The sequence below is a fragment of the Dendrobium catenatum genome, unplaced genomic scaffold (genome assembly GCF_001605985.2).
Source record: "Dendrobium catenatum unplaced genomic scaffold, ASM160598v2 fragScaff_scaffold_1557, whole genome shotgun sequence".
Classification (NCBI taxonomy): Eukaryota; Viridiplantae; Streptophyta; class Magnoliopsida; order Asparagales; family Orchidaceae; genus Dendrobium; species Dendrobium catenatum.
In genome coordinates this window covers 8850075-8876753 of record NW_021320019.1, presented here as the reverse complement: position 1 = coordinate 8876753, position 26679 = coordinate 8850075, and the positions used below count along the sequence as shown (strand labels likewise).

The 26679-nt window shown below is 36.8% G+C and overlaps 2 protein-coding genes across 3 annotated transcripts in view; both read left to right on the top strand.

The window, feature by feature from the left end:
* LOC110113558 (callose synthase 7) overlaps positions 1–3591 on the top strand; it is a 49146-nt gene extending 45555 nt beyond the window's left edge. For both annotated transcript variants that reach the window (XM_020846193.2, XM_028700586.1), the window contains 4 exons: positions 954–1754; positions 1957–2007; positions 2199–2384; positions 3182–3591. In XM_020846193.2, the coding sequence (XP_020701852.1) occupies positions 954–1754; positions 1957–2007; positions 2199–2384; positions 3182–3424 (1281 nt within the window). In that variant the 3' untranslated portion in view covers positions 3425–3591. The remainder of the gene's footprint in view (positions 1–953; positions 1755–1956; positions 2008–2198; positions 2385–3181) is intronic.
* Positions 3592–10205: 6614 nt separating this feature from the next.
* The window catches only part of LOC110113559 (CBL-interacting protein kinase 8), a 30101-nt gene continuing 13627 nt past the window's right edge, over positions 10206–26679 (top strand). Inside the window, exons 1-8 of the mRNA XM_020846195.2 lie at positions 10206–10599; positions 10955–11017; positions 11116–11187; positions 11637–11744; positions 11830–11904; positions 12069–12122; positions 24955–25080; positions 26122–26211. Of these exons, the coding sequence (XP_020701854.1) occupies positions 10438–10599; positions 10955–11017; positions 11116–11187; positions 11637–11744; positions 11830–11904; positions 12069–12122; positions 24955–25080; positions 26122–26211 (750 nt within the window). The 5' untranslated portion in view covers positions 10206–10437. The remainder of the gene's footprint in view (positions 10600–10954; positions 11018–11115; positions 11188–11636; positions 11745–11829; positions 11905–12068; positions 12123–24954; positions 25081–26121; positions 26212–26679) is intronic.

Genomic DNA, 26679 nt, shown 5'->3' with positions numbered 1-26679 from the left:
GCTACTAGGATGCAGATTTGGGCCTGTAGCAGCCCTAGCCTTGGCTGGGGTGGATTGTATATCCGTTCTTCATAGAGCCACTTATAATTGGTAAAATGGAAAACTGAAAATTCAAGGTTTTGATAGCGTTTCCCACGGTTACAAGTTTCTATACAAGCATTGACAACATTGTCACACTATATAACATAGTCATCATTACAGGGGCGGATCCATCTTCTTATTTCATGGTGGACAAAATTTTAATTAATTAGACAAAACAACAATAATAACAAAAATAAAATAAAATAAAATCATAAATTAATAAAAAATAATTCATTTTCAATGCAATGCAATAAAAAATGATTGAAAAAAATAGCCAACAAAAAAAATAAGATTTATTTGTATAGAAATTATATATATATTTTTTTCTTATTTCTTAGAATTCTTTTTATACCCAACTTATAAATCATAAAACACTTCTTTTTCCATTGGATAAAGTTTTACTTATACTTTATACAACTTAGAAAGTAAGTACATTATCTTTTTGTAGTGTCTTCAACCAATGATTCTTCCTCTTCCTAAATGATGAGCGAAATAATTTTTTAGGGGAGTCAAATTAACCTCCATATAGACCTTTTTTTTTTTTGAATGCCCACCTTGGACTATATGGGGATCTTCCCATGGTCATCAATGCAATAAATATTTTTGTATGTAACAAAATAAAATAAAAAAATGGAGTTGGAGTATGCTTTCTATATTGAAGAGAAACTGAGTGCTCTATATGCAGCACAATTAGCATGATATGCTGATATGCGTTTATACGCATTCTTTTTTGTAGTTGATGCGTGCGAGAACAATTAAAATGGTTGACTCAAATAGGCAGCACAATTAAAATGATGTTACTTGTTGCATTTCCATTCAAATATTTCCTTTGAAACCAAGTTTTCTTATATTTGCTTTCTCTGATTTTCCAGGTGACCGTACTTACTGTGTATGTGTTCTTATATGGAAGATTATATTTTGTAATGAGTGGCTTAGAGAAGTCAATTCTGGAGAATCCTACTATTGTGCAGGACATCAAGCCTCTTGAAAGTACCCTTGCTTCTCAATCTGTTTTTCAGCTAGGTCTGTTAATGGTTCTGCCTATGGTAATGGAAGTTGGCTTGGAGAAAGGATTTCGCACAGCTCTTGGTGAATTTATCATAATGCAGTTGCAGCTTGCTTCAGTTTTCTTCACTTTCCAACTTGGCACTAAAGCCCACTACTATGGGAGAACCATATTACACGGTGGTGCCAAATATAGAGCAACTGGTCGTGGATTTGTGGTATTTCATGCGAAGTTCGCCGACAACTATCGTCTGTACTCTCGGAGTCACTTCGTTAAGGGCTTAGAGCTGATGATGTTGTTAGTTGTGTATAAAGTCTATGGGCAGACATACCGAAGCTCCACTGTCTACCTTTTTGTTACATTTTCCATGTGGTTCTTGGTCTGTTCATGGTTATTTGCACCTTTTATCTTTAATCCTTCTGGTTTTGAGTGGGAAAAGACTGTAAATGACTGGACTGATTGGAAGAAATGGATGGGAAATCGCGGGGGGATCGGGATAGCAGAAGATAGAAGCTGGGAATCTTGGTGGGCAAATGAACAAGAACATCTTAAATATACAAGTATTCGCGGAATGGTCCTGGAAATCATCCTTGCTTTACGCTTCTTGATCTATCAATACGGCATTGTCTATCATCTTGATATCGCCCATCATAGCAGAAGCATTTTGGTATTATTCTCTTTGTTTTTGTTTGGGATGGCTTTATTGTGGCTTCTTAAAGCAACTTTTTAGTCCAAAGATTAAATTTTTTGTATTAAAAAACTGCTTTAAGAAGCAGTAAGAAAGTCATCCCAAACAAAGCCTTGTTAACATACTGTAACAATTCTTAAGTGATTATGTTATTCCTGATTCATGATTGATTTTATTTCAGGTATATGCACTATCATGGCTGGTTATGTTGACTGTTCTGTTAGTTTTGAAGGTATTCTTTCTAATCACTGAATGAGTTAACATACACAATCATTTTTAAATTTAACTAGACTAATCACTTTTAGCTTGTGAATTGGAAAGGTGGGAACTTTAAATGAGATCAACCAATTGATTTGAATTTCATGCTACTTACCTTCTCTATTCAAATATTAAATCAACCCTTTTACATTTGTTATCTTTCAGATGGTTTCCATGGGAAGGAGGAGATTTGGCACAGATTTTCAGCTCATGTTCCGAATTCTCAAGGGGCTTCTGTTCCTTGGGTTTGTGTCTGTCATGACTGTCCTATTTGTAGTTTGTGGCCTCACCATAACTGATGTTTTTGCCAGCATATTGGGTTTCATGCCAACCGGATGGTCCATTATTCTGGTTAGTCTCTTTTTATCCTCCACCACTAAAGCTTCTCTCTCACACTTTGGGTGAGAATAATCTGATTTTGAGTAGATCCAATATTGGCTCAAAATTGGATCATAGCTATTTAAGCTGGCTCGTGGATCAAATTGATTCGATTATGAGCCAAGTTGGTTTGAATCGGCCCACTTTCGAGCTAGCTCAGGATCATTTATTTGCCTCACATTTTTTAATTTTTAAAACATGCATAAATGCTTGTGTATAATATCCATATGCATATTATATATATATTTTTAGCTGCTTTCAAGTTGGCTCGATTTGATCTAGCCTCAGCTCAGACTTGGCTTCAGGATCGGATCATGCTATAAATCAACACAATTTTAGAGTGTTCTTCAATCTTTAACCTAAAATCTCAATCCTACTTGCACAAGGATATATAAACATAAACATAAACATAATATACTTACCTAGACGGGATCTATTATTCTATGCGGAGTTCAGAGGGCATCCAGAGATCAATAAAAATATGCCACGTCACCCAAAAATGTACCACGCTCGGTATCCGAGCTCTTAACCGGACAATTCTACCGCCTGGTATCCGCACAGAATAATAGCTCCCTGTTTACGGGTGATCAACAATGCCTGTGGCCTAGACTATCGACCTTCATTGCATGTTGAAGGGGCGCTGGAGTGGACGTCATAATTTATGGCAATGGAGTTCGCGTTTGTGTGGCCCCTATCAAAAAAATAAAAAATAAAAAATAAAAAGAAGGATATATAAACATAAGCTGACCTTTTTTTTGTTCTATCCTAAGATTGGTCAAATGCTGAGGCCGATGATGAAGAAGCTAGGATTCTGGGATTCAATCAAGGAATTGGGAAGGGCATATGAATACGTAATGGGACTGATCATATTGATACCTGTTGCTGTTCTGTCTTGGTTTTCATTCGTCTCAGAGTTTCAGACTCGCTTACTTTTCAATCAGGCATTTAGCAGAGGACTGCAAATCTCCAGAATTCTTGCAGGGCGGAAGGACAGCAATGCAAGTGCCATCTGAGTTTTCCTTTTGTAGAACTTTCCTACTAATTCCAAAAGACCACTTAGCGTGGTAAGAATGCTATTAGCAACTAAAATTAAACGATTATGTTAATGATTATTTATTTATTTATTTAATGATAAGATTCCTGTATTATCTTTGTTAATGAACGTGATTCCTGCAATGTATTAATACCTCATTTTGTTCATTTTTTATGTAAATTCAGAGATATAGCGGAACACCTGTTTCACAACATATGTAAATTCAGAAATTAATAAAAAAATGATTCCTATAAAATTATATGTGATCAGGTGTAGCTTATAGAAAGTATTGCAATTATGCTCTTTTTATAGTATACATTATCATTACAAAAAAGGCAAATTTAGAGTCATATTAGAACTAAATTTTTTAAAAAAATAATTCTCCTTATAAACTAGCATAACTTGTACACAAGCAAGTGAATGTGCAAGACCTTGAAGATTCTAATAATTCTCATGAAGGAAAACATAATGATGTTGGTATGCTTAGTATGACTAACATGCTACTAAAAAATCAACGTTTACATTGGTCTTCAGTATCAAATTAGTCAAATATTGATTAGAAAAATTCAATAATGTAAATATTATTGCATTGCTTCTAACGTTGCAAATAATGTGGTTGTTGCATCCTGGAGTATTCGCGGCGGTAGATGAATATATATAGTTTAACGTCTTAACATTGTATGAAGATCAAGCACACAATAAGATAAGAGAGCTGGTGTAGCGTTCATAAGAGATACCAGAGTTTTTACGTGGAAATCTCTGAAAATGGGGAAAAATCACGGGGCGTGGCCCAATTTGAATGAATCCACTAGTATTTGAAGTCGATTACAAATGGGGCTCTTCCTTGGGAGAAGGCCTTGGCTTGATGGTATAAATGTACATTATATAGAGCGCATTACATGGTGGGAGTTACAATATATACATGTTTGTTTGGTCGGCATGACCATAGTTGATAAGATAGAGATCGGAAGGATCGTTGTCTGGTGATGGAGGTCGGAAGGACCATAGTATGTGATTGAGGTCGGAAGGACAGTAGTCGGCAGGAGACAGGGGTCTGAAAGATCGTAGTTGGTAGGAGACCTAGGTCAGAAAGACTATTATCTAGCGATGTAGGTCGGAAGGACCGTAGTAGGCGATGGAGGTCGGAAGGAACGTAGTCGACAGGAGACAAGAGTCCGAAAGACCGTAGTTGGCAAGAGATTGGGATTAGAAAGACTGTTGTCCGGCGATGTAGATTAGAAGGATCGTAGTAGGCGACAGAGATCAGAAGGACCGTAGTTGGCAGGAGACATAGTTCTGAAAGATCATAGTTTGCAGGAGATTGGGGTCAGAAAGACCGTTGTTTAGCGATGTAGGTCGGAAGGACCGTAGTCGACAGGAGACAGGGGTTCAAAAGATCGTAGTTGACAGGAGACCGGGGTCAGAAAGACCGTTGTCTGGCGATGTAGATCGGAAGGACCGTAGTATGCGATGGAGGTCGAAAGGACCACAGTCAGCAGGAGACAGGGGTCCGAAAGACCGTAGTTGGCAGGAGACCGGGGTCAGAAAAATCGTTGTCTGGCAATGTAGGTCGGAAGGACAGTAGTAGGCGACGGAGGTCAGAAGGAACGTAGTCGACAGGAGATAGGGGTCTGAATGATCATAATTGGCAGGAGACCGGGATCAGAAAGATCGTTCGCGGTACTCTAGTAAAACTCTGGGCATCATGTGGTGGTCTAATAGAAGTTTGGGCCTCAGGTGGTGGTCCAGCAGAAGTTTGAGCCTCAAGTGGTGGTCCGGCAAAAGTCCGGGCATCAGGTGGTGGTTCGGCAGAAGTCTGGGCTTCAAGTGGTGGTCCGACGGAGCAACGACGTTAGGCAGTGGTCCTACGGAGGTGATGGCCTCAAGTGGTGATCCAGCGGAGCAACGACATTAGGCGGTGGTCCGACGGAGGTGAGGGCCTCAAGTGGTGGTCCGGCGAAGCAACAACGTCAGGCGGTGGTCCGACGGAGCTCATGCCCTTAAGTGGTGGTCCGACGGAACTCCGGCGTCAGGCGGTGGTTCGGTAGAGGTGAGGGTCTCAAGTGGTAGTTCGGTGGAGCAACGATGTTAGACGGTGGTCCGGCGGAGCTCAGGCCTTAAGTGGTGGTCCAATGGAACTCCAACATCAGGCGGTGGTTCGGCGGAGGAGAGGGCCTCAAGTGGTGGTCAGGCTGAGCAACAACGTCAGGCGGTGGTCAGGCGAAGGTGAGGACCTCAAGTGGTGGTATGGCGGAAGTCCGGCGTTGGTCAAGGAGGAGCTTCTTCCTTCTCTTCCTCCTCTTCTTCCTTCTTCTCTTCTTGCTTCTATCCTCCCTTTCAAGAGGAATGAGGGTCTATTTATAGATTTCTGGAGTGGCATGACCTATAAATAGGTGAGAGATCAAGGGTAAATGGGAAGTGGTTGGATGGATGGCCGATATTGAATCCCTTGATGATGTACCATTCGTCAGACATTTGAAGGTCTTAATGATGTCGAAATTTAACGATCTTGGGCTCTTTGGATTTGCCTCGTCAAGCCGATCGATTCGACTATAAGCACATCACATTTGGTAAACCAAATTGTGGTTCGAACCTTCCAACAGCGCTTCGGGTCCTAGATTTGGACTCATTTGGGCTCGGATTGAGTCGAATTTGGTGTCGTTGGGTTCATATTTCCGAGACGTTCAGTTTGACTGTAAGTTTGCTGAAATAGGAGTTCATATGGTCCCAATTTTAATTTTGGAAGTTTCCAACTTGATTTTGCATCGAGATTCATGCCCGATCAAGATATTTTTTAATGACGTATCAGTGGTCATTTGCTTTACATTATCTAACCGTTTTCTCCATGACACCTTCAGCTCTATATGTAACTTGAGCAGTGTAATATAATAATATTACTCTGCATACATGCATAGTGTAATGCTTCAAAATCTAATTTGAAAGAATTCTTTCTTTTATCTTTGATTAGACAACAACTAGATCTACATAAATTTTTTATCAATATACATACCAATGGAAATAAAACAATCGATCATATATATATATATATATACCAGTCCTGAGTATAAAATAATAATTAAAGACAGAAAGAAATGACTAATAGTAAATATGGAGAAATATAACCAGCCTCACACTCCTGATCCTCTGCCCTAATCTGAAATCATTTAAACCACATATAATAAGCTCAAGAGCTGAGCAAGTAACTAAATCATACAACTGAATTCAAAGCACGATAAAGCATCAATATTCATGTTAATAGTCAAATCATAGTAGTAACATTAATACGATCACAAATCAATATAAAAATAGTACAACACATACATTAGCAGTAAAGTTTGTAACTAGTAAAGTGATGCGGTACGAAAGCCAGTAAAACAATAAAATGGAGAAATCAGTAAAAATGTACAAATTACTAAAGAAGTCATCGTATCAGTACAATCAATCAGTAGAGAAATCATATAAAACAGTAAAACTAAAGCATCGATAAAGACAGTTGAAATCATATCATTGTAATAAAATCATACATAAGTGTATATATACTATCCAGGTATTTTATATCAGCATCAAATCAGTATATTACGTGCTTAGTATTAGTAATCAATACAATGAATCAATAATATTAACAACAACAGTGAATCAGTAGTAGTATCAGTATATGTATCAATAGACGTTTCAGTACAAGTAAAATTAGTGCAGTAGTGGTAAAATAATGCAGTAACAATAAATATGTATATTAATAACAACAATAGTTCAATAACATATATTTAAGTAGTCACATTAAACAAGTTAGAAGTCCTGCATATCGATATTTTTTAGCATCAACAATCTGTTATCAGTGACCATTGGCTCAGCAAACATAATCGTCATTCTGCTCGTTGACAAAGTAGTCATCTCCTTATAACTTTCAATAAATATCATGTGAATCAGTAAAAGATAACACCAAACCACAGTATTTAAAGGGAAACTCGTCGACCCACCATCTGAACATGTCAATCAGTCTTCAGCCTATGTTAGTGAAATCAGTTTTTATATTTCCTCACACATATTCTTATCACAGTATTATTACATTAATAACGACAAGCTATTACTCAATCATACCCACATTTATTTTCAATGCTTGTATTAACAGTATGATTTCAATAAAAATATCAATTGTTCAATTAGTAGAAAAATATAAAATATAATAATTTTAATTTTATCCGATGAAACTAATAAATGTTACAATCAAAATGCACTGAATAATCAGCACGATAAAATACAAAAAATTGTGGTAAAAGTTCAATAAATTTGGGGAAAATACAATAAAATCAGTTCTAAAGAGAATCAAACAGTTAAAATTAAAATATTTTAAAATAGAAATATGATTAAAATCACCTACTATAATATGAGCAAGTTCAACAAAAACGGCGAAACGATCTGACTGCTAAAATCAACTTTTCTTTTCTTTGTTCTCTCTTCTCTTTCTCTCCCTTCCTCCTTTTTCTTCTTCGACAAGACAGATTGATAAAATTTAGATTTTTTATTTAAAAAAATCATTTAAGAAATTCAATTAATCACACGTAGTACAACTACTCAATCAAGTTAATTCCAAAAGAGATAGTGAGGGCAAAATAATACAACTCGAACTATTTATTGAACAATGATCCAACAATGTTTAAACCTTGAGCATTTTTTAAACCTTGCGAGAACCTTTGTCAAATCTTGTTTGAACATTACTCCACACATGATCAAATCTTGTTTGAGTCATATTTTAATCTTATTTGAACATTGATAAAATCTTCCTCAAATCATGATCAAACCTTACTCAATCTTGTTTGAATCTTAATTGAACAGGTTTTGAACCTTGATCAAATCTTATTTGAAAATACAAACAAGGTTCGCACAAGATTTTATTAATGTTCGAACAATATTTTTGTCAACATTTCAAGCATGTAATGTGATATCGAATATTGTCATGTGTTTAGGTATTAGCACAAACGATGTTTACAAATTTAACATCTCAAATGTATACTATTACAAACTTCGAATTGTCAGTCATAAACAAATAAAATATTTGCCTTGAAACTTTGTTGTAGATCGATTAAATGCGAATGATGATAATCAAAGACGAGAAAGGAACTGAAAAGAGGAAGGGCCAAACAATTTCTTACTTGAAAATTTGTGTAACTATTTGCTTGAGAATCTATTCCAATTCTTTTTAGATAAAATGAAGATATTATAGTCTTCAAAGGATTTAGGGGTATATTTTTCTTAAAAAAATAAATAGCAACTAATATAGCTCCATTTATGAGACATTGAAAGTCAAATTTATCCTTTACAATCAATCAAAACTTTTTAATAAATAAAAATAAAATATATTTAATTAAAATTACAGATGAAATGTACTAACATCCTTAAATACTTCCAACAAAACAACCGTTGGATCCAATATATTATTGTTTGGCGTTGAAAGTGGGCATCTTTTTTTACTTATTTTATTTGGTAATCTGATCTTTGGTGGATAATGGACCACCGGGTCTCGTGCCGTTTATTTTCTTTTCAGCCAAAAGCCTATAAACGCTCGGATTGTTTTAAGATTCGTGCAAAATCAGAGAATTGGCACTAATTACATCATTAATGGCAGCCACAAATATTAGTACTAATTCAACGAATTTGAGTTCCTTTAAATTCTATACTATATTTTAGAGGAGTAAACGAGTTAAGCTGAGTTGGAGTCGTCTTTAGATTGAGGTTGAGCTTTGATAAAACATCAAAAAATTCATATGGTCGAAACTAATTTTAAGGTAATATTTGAATTAGAAACTTCCGAAATTAAATTCTTCAAACTCTGATTTCAGCAAATTAATATTTAAACTGGATGTCTCGATCAGACAAATATATCGACGCTACAAATTATCCGACCCAACTCCAAATGAGCTCAAATAAGATGGTTGAATTATATTTGAAAGCTTCTGATCATAAATCAATGAACAAAATGACTTCCGATTATAGCATGCTTATAGTCAAATCGAAAGGCTCGTTGAGATGAATCTAACAAGCCTAATTTCACTTGATTCTGACATTGTTAAACATTCAAATATTTGATAAATAATCTATGATCAATGAGATCAATATGAATCGTATAATGAAGTGATATGAATTTTGGATAAATTTATCAAAATGTCAATATAAAAAATGCTATAAAGCGGTCTCATTTTCTTACAGAGAGGAGGATTTAAAAGTTGAGATAACTAAAAAGCTATATTGCATTTCCCAATTATTACCGTCGATGACCACCACGAGCAATCACTGTCATCATCTCCTGACTTTTGTCAACATCTAACCCTAATGTTGGTTTTTTTTTTTTTAATTATTTGTCTGTGGACACCATATTTTTATAATCCCTACGACGTGAGCTCGTCAATTACTTCCGACATAATTTTTTTATTACTTGTGAGTGTTAGAGTAGACAACTTAAATAGCTGTTCTTACTTCCTATTACCGCTTGACACGTGTACCTCTATACTTTCCAAACTCTATATATATCTGTCATGTATGATGAATGTCGATCATCTTGATCTATTTTGACTGACTATTAAGATGTTTTGAAAGTTTGTATATATAATATGTGCGAGTTGATTTCATCTGCTCAAAAGTAGATTTTTTTTTAAAAAAAAAAAAAAAATCTAATGAATGCCAGAGGGAAACGAATGAATGCCAGAGTGAAACGAGTCAAAACTCGGCTACTGTATGCCCCTGCATTTCTTGCATCGTCGATTTTATCTCTTTACTTTCCCCTCTTTTTCTCCCTCTTCTCCCTATATTTAGCGTTCAGTGGCTTCCAAAGGATAAAAAAGAGCGCTTTCCATCAGAAAACCAGCCGCAGCTCTTCATGAGAAGCGGTACTGGTCTACTACCTTTCCCGATTTCCTACTACTGGTTTTCCACCGCAGAATCTTTTAGTTCTACCTCGGTTTTGGTTGTCTTTGGTGAGAGAAAGCGAGAGACAGAGAGATGGTGGCTCTGCGGAAAGTGGGCAAGTACGAGGTGGGGAGGACGATCGGTGAAGGGACGTTTGCTAAAGTGAAGTTCGCGCAGAATACCGAGACAGGGGAGAGCGTCGCCATGAAGGTCCTCGATCGCGCCACTATAATCAAGCATAAGATGGCCGATCAGGTCCAATACCTGCAATCTACCCTCTTTCGTTTTCTTTATGATTTTTTTTTTTAAATTTCACCCTACTTTATTTCCCCCATTTCCTTACTATTCCGAGCCATCTCAGCAAAATTTCTTATCCTTTTTTTCAATTTTTTTGATGGGGGAAGATATTTGTGAATTGTGAGGATTGAACCAATATGCTCTCAAAATCATGGATTTATTGCGGACCCCATGAGCGACTGTACTTTTTATAACTATTCTCAACAACCGTACAGTTTTATTATATTTGATGGTGCCCAATTGTTCTTTTAGTTGAAAAACAGAGATGGTGGTTCTATAGCTTGGTGGTGGCTAATGCAGTCTTATTTTGCAGATTAAAAGGGAAATTTCAATAATGAAGCTTGTTAGGCATCCCCATGTTGTACGACTTCATGAGGTTTTCCATTGTTGCTTGGAATGAGAAGTGATTTTGAATCGTGCCTGCTTTATTGCCTGTGCGCCGTTTGGATTGATTGTTCTTTCTTTGTTTTACAGGTCTTGGCGAGCCGCAGGAAGATCTATATAATCCTGGAGTTCATTACAGGAGGCGAATTGTTTGATAAGATTGTGAGACTTCACTGAGCTATTTGCATACTTACAGCATAATTTTTATGCATTTATATATCTAATATTTAAATATTTATGATTATTTATATAACATCTTAGTATTTAAATCACTTCAAAACATTTATATAAGATAATGTTGTGAATATTTTTTATGTAAGTTGAAGATTAAGGCGCTATATAAATATAAAGATTTAGGTGCTAGATTTATAAATACATAAAAATTTTATGGTATGCATGTTAATCCGCCCTTATATATTCTTCAGTTTGTTTGAAACCTATTTTGACTAACAACTGTAAAAGTTCTTACAATTGATGCTCTCTCTGTTAAGTAAATATGACAAAAACCTTACCTCCTCTATCAAACACACATGAAAGAGTTTTTTTTTTTAATTATTTTCTACTTGGATTCTATTTATAATTTTATATAATTTGAATATCATATTTTGCAGGTTCGACATGGTAAACTTAGTGAAAATGATTCTCGCAAATACTTCCAACAACTCATTGATGGTGTCGATTATTGCCATAGTAAGGGTGTCTATCATCGAGATTTGAAGGTGGTCTTTGTAGTAAAAAAAATTAACTGGTTTTTCTTTACTTTAGAATTTGTCATTGACATTACTTTGTTTCTCATACATGCAGCCTGAGAACCTCCTACTTGATTCACAAGGATGTCTTAAAATTTCAGATTTTGGCCTCAGCGCTTTGAGAGTAGAAGTAAGATACCATCCTAATTTTGTTTCAAAAACTAGGATAAGCTGACACACTTAAAGCTGTAAACTAGAAGCACTGGTTTTTATTTTCAAAGTTATTGGTTTGGTAATGCATTTGTTATACTTTTCCCAATACTTTCTTCATCTCATTCTTTTTCTGAGGTGCAGGGAGTTAAACTTCTTCAAACAACTTGTGGAACTCCAAATTATGTGGCTCCAGAGGTAGACGTCCTGAGAATATCCAGTTACAAGTATATTTCTTATGACATCGTATACATTCTAAAATTTGAGTTTGAAGATTGTATAATTCATAGGAATGCAGTGCATTTCTCAATTCCACAGGCCCTTTAGTGAGATTCCATAATATTAGTCTGTGCTTGCACAACTGATGATAATTTCTTGCAATAGCTTCAAATTAGATCAACTAAATAACAAGAGGAGGCATATAACACATGTTTGTGTTCCATTTTTATCTTTAAAGCAATATAAATGCCACAAACTCCTACAACTCAATGTACATCAAAGTCTTCTTATGTGATAAACATATGGGTAGTCAAAATGACTTAGTAGATGCTATAAATGCAATACTCCAAGGTTAAACTACAAAACTATCTTATTATATTGATTCAAGGCTAGAATACTCCACAATACTTGGAGCATCTTTAGATATCACCCACCATAGCATTCCCTAGATGATTTTTTATTGTGTTTCAAAATATGATAAAGATTTCTAGATGTCATGGTAACAACAAAAATTTATAACGTGATAATTGCTATAAATGATAGCTTGAGAGGGAAATGCTAAGTTTATGATTACTAAAAATAATGTTCTATGACACATTTATGTGAGGGATTAAACCTAGTCACAGGGAATCATGATCAAATATAGTTTTATATGGCTTAAGATAAGTCAATGATGACCATGCCACATATTCATATAAAAAAAACTTGAAAGATAAATTATAAGGTTGTATTTACAGTTTTATTTCTTCTATGAATCATGTAATTCAATGGAGCAAAGTAAAAGATATGAGCATGGGGAGATGGAAAAAGAAATAGAAATGAAAATGGTTTTACCTTTATTGGTACATTTAGACGGGCTCTTGTACTAATGAAAATGGAAATGAATTAAATATATAAAAAAAGGAAGAAATGTAAAGTGGAAGTGGACCGATGAAATCGAATATGAAGTAATTTATATGAAAAATAAATTATAAAACTTATAGTATATGAAAGAATTTGCATATGTTAATTATGTAAGAAAGTTAAATAAGAAAGATGTATGTTTATTTTATTTGATTATTTTATGTGACTAACTGTTGCATATGAAATGGTGAATACCCACTAAGTTTACCATGTAAGCTCAATCTATTAAACTAAACTTTGAGGTAAGTCTCCTGGTAAATAGAAATGGCTGAAAGAGAAGATGAATACGTCTACAAAATACGGTGCACAAATGCAAGCAGATAATTTATGGTTTATATAAGTGTTAAGTATGTGAAAGATTTTATTAGTAGTTTGATGAAATTTTTTATTAGTGTCTCTTAAGTGTTTATGGATTGTTTGTTAGAAATTACTGTTATATGTAATTATAGTAATTGTATTAACCGTCCGACTGTCAGTTGTTGCCTCGTTAAGTTCAAGTATTTGGGCCAGGTCGTGACACTTTTGCTACTATTATATGACCATGTGATGATGGGAAAATAAATTTTCACCAGAGGAGTCGTTAGAAATTTATGAGCTCTAAAAATTCATGCCATGGCTCTGCTGATAGAGTTTTTGGGTTTTGTGGGTCATATTTTTAAAATGTGGATTAAATTGTGAATTAGATACCACCGATATATTTCACTCTAATTTTATAAAGAATTTATAATCTAATTCTAGATTTTTCATTAGGGTAAGCCCTTATGGTTAATTACATCTCTCGATGATAAGAGAGACTTTTGATTAAGGCTTGTCTTTATAAGCTAAGTGTTTAGCGTATAGTAGCATCAAATTTGCTTTAGGATTGAGAAATTTACTGTTTTAAATTTAAAACAGCTATTGGAAGGGATGATAATGAACCCGATCAAATTTTCATGATTTTATCGTTCTAGGTTGTCATAGACCGAACCTGATTGAAGGATTCTTGTCAGCAACTATACATTGCTTTGTCCAAGGAATTTTATAGTTATGGGGTGGATGTTTGTTTAAGGAGATAAATTTAAATCAACCTTAGTTAACAGAGGGTTTTGTGTTTTATCAATTGCACCTTATGATTCATTACTCAACGATTTCAACAATTGAAAAACTTGCGGGCTTTGGCTATGATCATAGTTTAATGATGTCATTTTATGGTGAAATCATCTGATCAGAAGGTCGCAATCACAATCATTTATCTACGATGTCATTTGATTGTAAACCAGTACCTAGAGAACATATATCATGTTTTTACTTATGACATATCCTTTGAGAATGAATCACAATAATATGCTTGACAAGACATTTGCTCTTTCTAAGCTGTGATTATTTTTAAATTTATCACCTTCGACAAATAGTTGTAGTTGGTGAAGGGATTTTACTTTACGTTATAAACAATAACTTTCGATTGAATATATTTTGAATTTGTCAAATATTGGATTTTTAAATTTTTATTAGTGTTTAAGTCCCAAATGATTAATTTTAGAATTTGGTGTCATTTTAAGAGCAAGGTTCACCCTGTCAACACGATCATCGTCAGGGTATTTAAATAATTTTATTTTATTATTTAAAATTTGTCAACTCTACCTACTTGCTAACAGAAGATCGAGTTCAAGTGTTAATTTTGTGAGATATCATATGAGTGGCGGACCTAAGTGTTTGCTTTTTTTTTATAATGAATTTTCTTTGTTGAATATATTGAAACACTATTGCGAATGTGATGTAAGCACAACTGTAAGAAAACTGAAACAAAGAGAACAATGGATAGAACTCAAACAAGACTCTATTCAAATAGTAGCAATCATCTATAACATTCAAAATCCAACAAAGAAAACACGAAGAGACTTAAAGAAACAAAGAAAATAGAAACAACGCTATCCTCAGACAACCGTCAGACAGGGTTCCTCACATGCATCGAAATGTAGGTTAAATAAGATAAGTGCATAGGGCTATCAAACTGATGGTCCACCACTGCAAGATCGTCCAATTCTTCCAACAAATGCTTCCAAGTCAACCAACAAACACTACTAAAGCTCGAGAAGAAGGATGCAGATGGAGTGATACTTGCGGAGAGACGAAAGATGTTAGAAGCCAAGATAAAGGGTGGAAAGAGCTCGCAAGATTTCCAGAGGAGGTGGAGTAGAAGAATGGAACAAGTTCGCAAGCTTTTCCAATAACCCACAGGTCAATAGCAAATTTGCTCACAATAATCAACTCCCCTTTCATCACTAAACCTCTCATATTTATAGGTAAGAAAGGAGAATGCCAACAACCACTTTATTGAATTTCCAGAAGAACCCAAGCATCATAAGTCACGGATTTTCCCATTGCTTTTCATGGAAAAACAGTCCAGTCAAAGAACCGAAGAGGCAACCACGGAACCAAGGCGTCAAAATGCACGGAAAAGCCCCCATCTCGAAAAAACCAACAGCCAGCCGAAAACCCAAGGAGAAAAGGCACGGAATTAATCCAGCACAGGAAGCCCAAACATAGCCACGGATTCCCAAGAGACAAGGGAATATTTTAAAGAAGAAAGGGGAAGGAGAAGGGACAAGTCCACTCCAAAAATTGAATCCAACTTATGAGCTTACCTTTAGAACATTAATGAGCTACTAAACTTCAGCTCATCATTAATGAGCTAGCAACAAATGAGCTCAATTCCAACCTTCTCCATACATCACCATAGGCCACAAAACCGTGGACCATAAACTAAACCGTGAACCAGCTGCAGCCAAGGACCAATTGAGCCAGCAAACTAAAGGTCTACCAAGCCCCACGCACAACCTACCATGTTCATTGGATGCTTTCCCATCATTGGATAGCTAAAAAAAGAAAAGAACATAAAGCATACTAATGTTCAAATAAAAATACATAAATATTTGATAGCATCAGAATGTAAAACAAAATATCCTTGTGAATTTTACGGCTGTGTATTTATCTATGTTGCATGAATACGCCTATTTGCAAGCCGTGCTGTATTGGACACGTGTCGGATATGAATACGCCTCCGATACGGCACGGATACGTGTCGGATATGACTTTGCCTTGTCCAGTTAAAATATTATTTAAATTTGATCGGACACGCGTATCAGATATACATGTCCTATTAAAAAAAAATAGAGCCGCAATTTGCCCTATTCATTTTGGCTATCTCGCTCGATATCCCTATTCATTTATGCGGCTTAAACATTTCGACGAGCTAGGTTTTTCGTTTCCGCATAATCGTCTTCTTCATTATAGTCTAAGGAGCTGCTCGACGACGTGAGCATAGAAGCGGAGAAGATCATCCTTCGTTGACAAAGAGAAAAGAGACTCGACGACGCGAGCATTAAAGCCGACAAAATCCTTCATTGACGGAGCGGTTCGACAACACGAACGGTGAAGGCGATGTGAGCATTGAAGGTTCGTTTTCTTCGTTCTTCGTTTTCTTAATCGTAGGCTTAATACCAAAACTCGGTCCGCTTGGTACTCGGTACCGCTCAGTACTCGGTATCGCTCAGTACTCGGTATCGCTCAGTACTGCTCGGTACCCCTCGGTACTCGGTATCACTCGGTATTGCTCGGTACCGAGTGATACTAGAACTCAGTACAGCTCGGTACTCGATACTGCTCGGTACCTCTCGGTATTGAGTGATACTAGAACTTAGTACCGCTCGGTACCGGAACTAGGTACCACTCGGTATTGCTTGGTACTACTCGGTATAGAGGGGTACTGAATGGTACCAAGAAGTACCGAGAAGGTAGAGAAAACTTTAAAGCAACTCTTACAATAAAAATTTGTTCCGGGGGCGCTGCCCCTTGGACCCCCGGCATAGGCGCAACATATCTATACTTTTAAATAAAAATTTTCATGTTCCAAATTCATGTAGATTAAGAAGTTATCATGATGGTGGGGCCTTCAAACATCATCCAGGTCATTACTGATAATGAACTTTTTTGTATAGCTGCATGTCTACTTGTAGAGCAAGCCTATCCTCATATTTTTTGAACACCATGTGTTGTGCATACGCTTAATCTTGCCTTGAAGAACATTTGTGCAGTTAAGAATATCGAGGCAAACGAAATCACATAAAATGAATGTCATTGGATCACAGTGATTGCCGAAGATGCAGTTGTAATTAGAAATTTTATTATGAATCACTCTATGAGACTCTATGTTCAATGATTTTTCTAATTTAAAGATGCTTGCAGTTGCTGAAACTCGGTTTGCCTCAGTTATAGTGATGTTGAGAAGATTCAAAAAAATTAAAAATGCTCTTCAAGCTATGGTGATCAGTGAAAATGGTCCTGTTATAGGGAAGATGATGTTGGAAAGGCTAGGTATGTGAATGAGAAGTTTTTAGATGATTTATAGTGGGATGAGATTGAATACATCTTAAACTTCACAGATCCAATTTATGAGATGTTGAAAGTAGCAGATACAGATAAGTCTTATTTACATCTCATTTATGAGATGTGAGATTCAATGCTAGACAAAGTAAAAGAAATTATATATATAGACATGAGAGGAAAGCACTTCATGAAGACTCAAGCTTTTGGGATGTTATTTATGCTATTCTAGAAGATAGGTGGAGCAAAAGTAATACACCTTTACATTGCTTGGCTCACTCACTAAATCCCAAGTAAATTTCAACATTTTTATATTATTAATTTACAATTTGTTGTTTAGTAATTTCAACATTTTTTATTATTTGCTTTTAATATTCTTTGAAGATATTCAACTAAAGAATGGCTTCAAGTGGATCCTCAAAGAGTTTCTCCACAGAAATATTTAAAAATTTCAAATATGAGGAAAACATATTTGAAGTGTTATTTTCCAAATGAGGACAGGGGCGGATCCAGCTCCTTTTTTTAGGGTGGGCAAAAAAAAAAATTTTTTTAGGGGATGGACAAAGATGCTTAGGATTGATAAAATTAGGACAAAATATGGAAGGAGACAACATGATGTGGGATGTTGTTGGAGATGGATTTGATCTCTTGAGGATATGAGAATATTAGAAATTGCTAATCTTTCACTTGATGAGCCTGAATTAGAAGCTATGATATTCATTGAAGATGATATAAAAATTCAAAGACAAACCACTGAAGAAGCTAATCCTATCATTCCTTCTATTGAATAGTTGAAACTTCATTTGCTGGATAATTTATGTTTTTGTTTTTGTTGTTGTACTAGACATTTAAATATTTAATGCTTACTTTTATTTTGATATTATAAGATACAATGCTATAAATGATGTTGCTTTCAATTTTTTTTGTCATTTCAAATATTATGCTTTGATTAATTTGTTATTTTTTATGTATGATTTATATTTTATAATGTCGTATCCGCGTCGTATCTGTATCCTATATTTTTAAGAATTGCCGTGTCCCGTACCTGTATCGCGTCGTATCCGTGTCGTCGTATCCGTATCGGTGCAACATAGGTATTTATTCATTAGACTATGATTTATGGTGAACTATTTGAAACTTATTGTTCGAGCATCTATTATGGGGTTTAAATTTCGTCAACTTCAGTCCTTGAAAGTAGGAAGAACATAATTGAAATGTGGACTAACAACTCTGCTGTATAGGTAGAGTAGCATGCACGAGAGTTTCATGTATTTATGGCAGTGAATTTAAATTTTTTGAGGGTTTCCAAATTTTCAAAGTGATTACACTCTTTTTACAGATGTGGAGTAAATTTACATTCAAATTATTTTCAATTTGCATCACATTCTCAAACATTAAGTTTAAGCATTTAACACATTTATCAAAGCACATAAAAGCTAGTTTGAGTGTCCACTCCACGTGTCAACATTCCTACTTCCCTCCTAATTTTATTCTCATATAAACCTTCCTACTTCCCTCCTTATTTTTAATTCAAATCAACCCAAATCCCTTAATAAATACCCCTTACATCTTTCCCGAAGAGCTTCCCCCAATGCTTCTTCTCCTATAGGTGATAAATGAGGTCTTGGGCCCCACAGGAGAGCTAAAAGGTTCTTGATATGCTGAAAAGTTTGTGGGCCCCACATCAATACTCCCCTTCCAAATGGAAAGAGGGAAACTGCTTCTAGATGGTATTGTAGGGCTCCCATGTCAACTCGTACTCTGGTTAATCCTTCGACTTAATCAGCACTTCCCTAATCCCCTTGTCTCCTTGGCGCACCCCTTTCACCTCAAGTGGTGCTAACATCACCTCCATATCCTCTGACAATGCAGGCGAGGGTTTGTGGGCTCCTATGGCTCATCTCAATTGCGATACATGAAATACGAGAAGGATGGTAGAGGTCGGTGGCAATCGTAGGTGATATGATACTGTGCCAATGAGCTCCGCTACTTCGTAGGGCGCTGAAGTAGCGCTTGGGGGGGGGGGGGTGCTGTGGAGCCATTCTTTCGTCGAGCCAAAGTCTTTTGTCTGTAAGGTTAGAACTTCAGATAGGCCCTATCCCCAATCTCAAACTGCATGTCTCTCCTATGTCTATCCAATTGCTTCTTCATGGTTTGTTGTGCTCTACATATATGTTCCTTCAATTATGACAAAATTCGATCTTTTTATCCTAGTACTTCTCCATTGATGACACTGGTGCATTGTCATGCCCATAATGTATCAGATGGGGTGGATCCCTCTCATATAAGATTTGAAATGGTGTTGTCTGGGCTGCTGTATAATATGAAGTGTTGTACCAATATTCTGCCCAGGCTAACCACATGGCCCACATCTGAAAGTTATAATCCAACAAATTGGAAAGCCACCGCTAATGTTCATCTGTCACCATCCTCTGTTCTAACAGGAACTTCAAACTCCTCTGGTCATACCTGACTATGAAGTGTCGCCCCAACATTTAAGGTCTCCACTTTTGTAGTGCCAACACTATCTCCATCAGCTCCCTTTCATACACTAATTTTATCCTGGCCCTCATTGTCAACACCTGACTGAAATAAGCTATTGGTCTTTGACTCTGCGTGAGAACTTGCTCCCAACCCATAGCTTAATGCATCAGTCTTCACTACAAATGGTTGGATGAAATCTAATAGTGCTTACTTAGGGACACTTGTCATAAATTTCTTCAGCTGCTCAAATGTCTGGGTGGTTATCTCCCCCCATTTGAAACTATCATTCTTCAATTACTTTGTCAACGACCATGCTATAGAGCTGTATCTCCTCACAAACTTCCTATAATACTCAGTGAGTCCCAAGAATCCCCTCAACTCCTTTAGGGTTTTGGGCAAGGGTCACTCCAACATAACATTTATCTTGGAAAGATATGCAGCTACTCATCATTTAGGCACCACATGTCTCAAATACTCCACCTTTTGTTGTGCAAAAGAACACTTCTTCAAATTGGCATACAATTGATGCTCCTTCATTGTTACTAACACGACCCTCAAGTGCTCCACATGCTATGCCTCAGACCAACTATATACAAAAATGCCATCGAATAAAACCAATACAAACTTGCGGAGGTATGGCTTAACATCTTGTTCATAAGTAACTGGAAGGTAGTTGGGGCTTTGGTAAAGGCATCACTAAAAACTCGTAGTGACCTTCATGATTCCTGAAAGCAGTCTTGTGGATGTCAGCGGGCTGCATTCTGATCTGATGGTATCCTAATTTTAGATTAATCTTGGAGAATATCACCGCTCAATTTAACTTATCCATCAACTCATCAATGACTGGAATAGGAAATTTATCCAATACCGTTTTCTTATTCAAAGGTCGATAATCTACACAAAATCTCCAACTTTCATTATTCTTCTTTACCAGCAACACAGGACTGGAGAATGGACTAACATTGGGACGGATGATTTGGGTCTCCAACATCTCCTTAATTAGTCTCTTAATTTTATCCTTCCGAACCTGTGGGTATCGGTAGGGTCGAACATTGATAGGGGATATCCCCTCCTTCATGATGATGTCATGCTCGCACTCTCTTGAGGGAGGTAGGCCCTGAGGCGATGGAACACCTCACTGAATTGTTGCAGGAATGGTGGACTATCTATGGAACTTCCTCCTCTCTCTCCATGCTTCTGTTAGACCGGTCCACTGGACCGGTCCAGCCGGTCCAGGCGGGACCGGTTCACGGGCGAATATCGCGAAACAGGCGATTTGTTCGCCTGGGCGGAGGCCGCGCGCACCGCACGCCTTGCGGGAGCCGAATAGGAAGCTTTTTTGGGGAAATTAAGAGGGGAATTTGAATGTAGGGACTGTTTAGGGATTTCCTTTTGATTTGTATGCATTAAATAGTAGATTTTCCTAGGGTTTGGGCATCTGGAATTTGGCTGAAATTTGAGATCCCGTAGATTTAGGACTTCTTTGGGCTCTAGCTGCGTCTAGAGATTTGGGAGAGATCGATCCTCCTCTCGAATTGAGGATCAATTGTATCTTGCTCTTTTATTCATCGTCTAAGTGGAATACAAGTATTTTCTTTGAGTTTTCTCTCAGATTTCCTTGTTGTTTGCTGTTTTTCTGCTGTAAACAGCAGATTTCTGCTGTATTTCTGCTGTGGACAGCAGTTTCCATCGGATCAACTTCAGTTTTGGTGAGAAACACTTGGGAACTCAAGTGTTTCCTATCAGCTTCCCCCTCCCTCAAGGCTCTGAAGCTCCCCCAAGAATCTTATCCCTGCTCCTTGGATTGCCCTCATCATGGTCTTAAGAGAAGCCCTGGTTTTGGACAAACTAGAATCCCCCATAATCCTCACCTTCCCCCCTCCCATCATGGATTTCATAGACAATGCTTTCCAATCCACCATTGTTTCTCTCAATGTTTGCAACCATTTCATGCTCAAAATTATATCTTTGCTCCCTAACTCCAATGGAAGAAAATCATCATTCATCTGAATCTCCTGCAGTGTTACCATCAACCCTGGGCAAATGCCTCTACTCTTTTCCTTCTTTCATGTTCCCTTCATCACCCTAAAACAATCCGGTTTGACTAGCCTCAACCCCAATCAATCCACAACCTGGTTGGAGATGAAGTTATGGATCGCCCCACTGTTCACCAGAACTACAACTAATTCTCCTTCTATCTGTCCCCTCACCTTCATGGTGTGATTTGAAGTAAACCCCACCACTGTGTTTAGGGAGACCTCCGCCACATCTACGTGCAAATGCTCCGCATCCTCATCCACCTCCTCCTCTAGAGTCTCCTCTCATCACAAACTGTAAGTACCTGCAGTGAATAGTCCTTGTAGCGATGGTCTTGTTCAAACTTCTCATCACAACAGAACCACAATCCCCTTGTCCGCTTCTTCTAAACCTCTGCCTCAGTTAGCTTCTTGAAATTTCCCCCTGGTCGTGCTCCCAATCCCCTATCCTTAGATATTTCTCTCTGAATGGGCACAGGCTGTACCTTTGGTGCCAAAAAATAGTCTTCATCCGATATGAAGCTCCCAAACTATTATCCTTGCTTCTTCTCTCAAGTGAGTTTTTGTCCTCCACCAACTTCCATAGCCTCCCCCAACCTTTGTGGCCTTAATAACCGAACAATAGCCTTAATCTCTAGCTTGAGCCCTTCATGAAATTCCCCTCCAAAATTATCTCAAATAGTTTCCCCAACCGACTAGAAAGGTACTCAAATCTCTCCCAATAATTAATCATTGTCCCTTTCTGAACTAAAGCAAAGAATTGCTTGTCAAAGTCTCCTTCCCGACTGATTTGGAAACGTTCTAATAAACTATCTTTGAACTCCCTCCACAATCGGATTGGATCTCTCATGTCTCTCCACTAATACCAAGACAAGGCCTTCCCCTCCAAGCATAAAGCCGTCGTCGTGAGTCTCTCCTTCTTTGTCAGCCCATTCACTGCAAAGTATTTCTCCACACTATAGATCCACCCAGGAGCATCTTCCCCCTAAAAAATGGGCATCTTCAACTTTCTCACTCTCGGATCCCCTCCGCCCCAACTTCCTCTTCCACCTCCAGCTTCTCCCATATAGCAATTGTTGTGATCTCTACATTGTTTTCTCCCGCCCCTCCTCCTTTCATAGATAACATCTTCCTCAAAATTAGCCCTCCTTGTTTCTTCCTCCAAATTTCTCCTCATGTTATATCCATCACCCATTTCCCTCCTGGTTATCGGTTCAACAGGTGGCAAGCTTTCCCTGTTGCCCAAGATTTCTACCTCTCGATCCTCCCTCATTATGCCGATATTGGGGTTTCTCGCACTTCCTTGGCCACCCGCCGATGCCCTCGCCTCCGATGTTGTCGGTTGGGTGTGAAGCTTCAATATTTTCTTCATCATATCCTCTAAGTTAGAAAACCTTCCTTCCATAGATGAAATAATTTCCTCAACTTCAGATTTGAATCGACCAACTTCTCATGCTAGTTTCTCTTCCAAAGTGTTAACTTTATTTGGTGTCATAGGTCTTGAATCGTGCTCTGATACCAATTTGATAGGAATTTGTCCTCCACACAACAAAAATAACAAGAATAAGATAAAACATATCAAACATCAACGAGAAAGATGTTTATTTTAGCATAACAAAGCAAGATACAAGTTGATCTACTATTTGAGAGGTTGATTAGCTCTACTTATTTTGAATTCAAATATGTCGAAATCCCTTAATGAATGCCCCTTACATCTTTTCCAAAGAGCTCCCCCCCCTCACAAAGCCTCTTCTCCTATAGGTGATAAAGGATGCCCTCCACAAGAGAGCTGAAGGCTTTTGATATGTTGAAAAGTTTGTGGGCCCCACATCACAATGATGACAAGACGATGAGGTTATGTGGACAGAATACACAAAATTTTTGTTTTAAATTTTATTTCCCCATTTTTATCTTTTTCTCCTTTTTTTTGCTCTATGAGAGAGAGAGAGAGAGAGAGTTACAGAGAGAGAGAGGATGACAGGAGAGAAAGAGAGTGAAGGAGAGCGAAAGAAAGAGTTAAAGAGAACGAGGGAAAAGAGGTTGCCAGCGAAGGCAAAGATGAGTTTGATGGTTGATGGTACGTGCGAGGGAGTCAAGCAGCATTGAGGTTGCGATAGGGCGAGAGTGAGTGGAATCGAGAGAGAGAAATTGCGAGAGAGTGTGGGACGAGAGAGGCTTTCAATTTGAGGGAGATGGGGCAATGTGCGAGGGATGGACGAAGAGATAGCGACAATGTGGGTTCGTATACGGGAGATGTGCGGGAGAGAGGGAGAGGGAGAGGGATTTTTTGTAATGATCATCACACAAATCAATTATTGTAAAAATACTACACTCTTACAAGTAATCCAAAGATCCTTGAATCATCAAAGTGTGCGGTACAAAACTATGGCTTTTCAAGTAGTTCACAAGTAAACCTCAATGCATCTTATGAATGCCAAGTTAGAAATCAATGTGAGGAAAATGATGAAAGAGGTGCCTTAGAATCAGTTAATGTTTGATTTGGATCTTTCCATGCTCTTTGGCTTCCTCCATCTTCGTATCTCTAGACAACTACCGCAATAGATCTGGAGTTCTTGGGCTTCTATAATTAGGCCTATTTATAGAGGAACACCACATCAAATTATATAAGATGATTATCTCCAAAATATCTCAAAGAAAATAAATAAATCTCATAGCAAACTAACCAATAAAATTTGGATACATCATTTTCCATCCGGAATTCCGTTCACCACATTAGTAGCATTTTCCATGCTGTTAATGGAGCAATATGAGAAGCAAGAATGCCCATTTATATGTTAATGACTAAATGTAAACTGTACTTCCGTTTAGAAAATATTGTAGAAAAGATTCTAAAAAGGTAGACACAAATAAGAACTAAGATAAACTCGGATTGTTTTTTTATTTGTGATAAGTTGTATCATTGACTAATAAAATCCCCTCTTATTTTCTTTATTGCTTTTCTGTAATTTTCAGTTTGCTTATACAGAACTCGTATGATGACATTGTGAATGCTTCACTTGGCCTAGGTACTCAGTCATAAAGGTTATGATGGTGCCATTGCTGATACTTGGTCATGTGGGGTCATTTTATATGTTCTATTGGCAGGGTATCTCCCTTTTGATGAGGTTGATTTGGGTACTCTTTATTGCAAGGTATGCTACATTCTCCTGTACATATTATTTCTGTTTGAATAGGTACTTTGTCTAGCCTTTAGGTTGTTTTATCTTCCTTCAGCAATATGTAATGTTCTGATTTGACATTCTGATTTAAAAAAGTAGGCCACAAATTTCTTAGATAGTCAACAACTAGCATAAAATTTGCCCAACAATCATGACATGAGTCATTTAATTCATTATTGTTGTTGTTGTCTTGAGGATTTTTTACGATATTACTTCGTCCATTCAATTGGACGATTCACCCTATATCTTGATGTATTAATTCCGTATCTTTCATTGAAATTGTTACTATTAGGGAGCTATAATTGAGAAAGTTAACACTTGCACACTTTAGTAAAAAGGTGAAGTCCACTGGCATGCAGGTGGTGTTTTGAATGAAAGGCCCAGTTATACTATCAATTATCAATCTTATTTCATCATCTAGAAAAATTTCATTTAGCAATTTGATGTTCATTGTTCATGTTAGCTTTGCGCCAAACTTCTTGATGATATATTATGAATAACTAGAGCAGGAAAGCGGAAGGCTTAACAAGTTAGAAGGAAAACCACTTCTTAGAATATATACCAGGCTTTAGCATCTACTGAATTAAGCCAATAAATATTTAGTCAGAGAAATAACATTTTTATGACTAAATGCCAGCCTGATGATACTGGTACTAATACATGCTTTCACGTACTGAGGTTTTCATGCCATAATAAGAAGCTGACATTTGATCAATATATGTGATGTTTCCATATTTTGTCCTTATGTTAGACATACCTTTGTAATTGAAAATGCTATCCTTTCATCACGTACTTTCTGCATTCCATTTAAAGGAAATAGGTCATTTATCTAATTATGCTTAACTTCAGTAGCAATATATGCAGGGAGAGCTCTAAAGGCAATGCATTAAATATTATATACATTGTGAAAAGTATCTGTATTATATTTTGAAGTGTTCTTTCTTTCCGTAAATCTGGATGGCCCACTTGTACAAATTTGTTCCAATTGAAAATTTCTATGATAACTTTTATCAGATCGAGAAGGCCGAATTTTCATGTCCATCATGGTTTTCTATTGGAGCAAAATCCCTGGTACACAGGATACTTGATCCTAATCCTGATAGAGTAAGTTCGTGGACTGTATGCTATAACACACTAGATGCAATATGATTGATCATCATTTGTTATCATCTTCTTGTTTTTTTATTGTCTTTCGTTTTCTGAACTTGCAACTCTCATTTATACTTATCTGTTCCTTTCCCAGCCATTAATAAGATTATGTTCTGAATAGAAATTTTTCAGAAAGCTGATGCTTACTTGAAGATGAGCTGGTTAGATGCTAGATAGTTAGAAAAAGGCATTTGGTATCACATCATTAATAAAATTCTACGTTCATTAATTTTAACTTTTTGTTTTTTAGCAGCTTGAATGTTCTTTACTCTTTTTTTTTAGTGGTTTGTACCAGGTAAGTGAGCCGGTTTGATGTTGAGTAGTAAAAACTTGAAGGTTCCATACCGTAACTGATATCATTTCAAGTTCATATGGCAGACTATTCTGCTTGGGAGAGAATGCTTTTAAAGTCTATGTAAACAA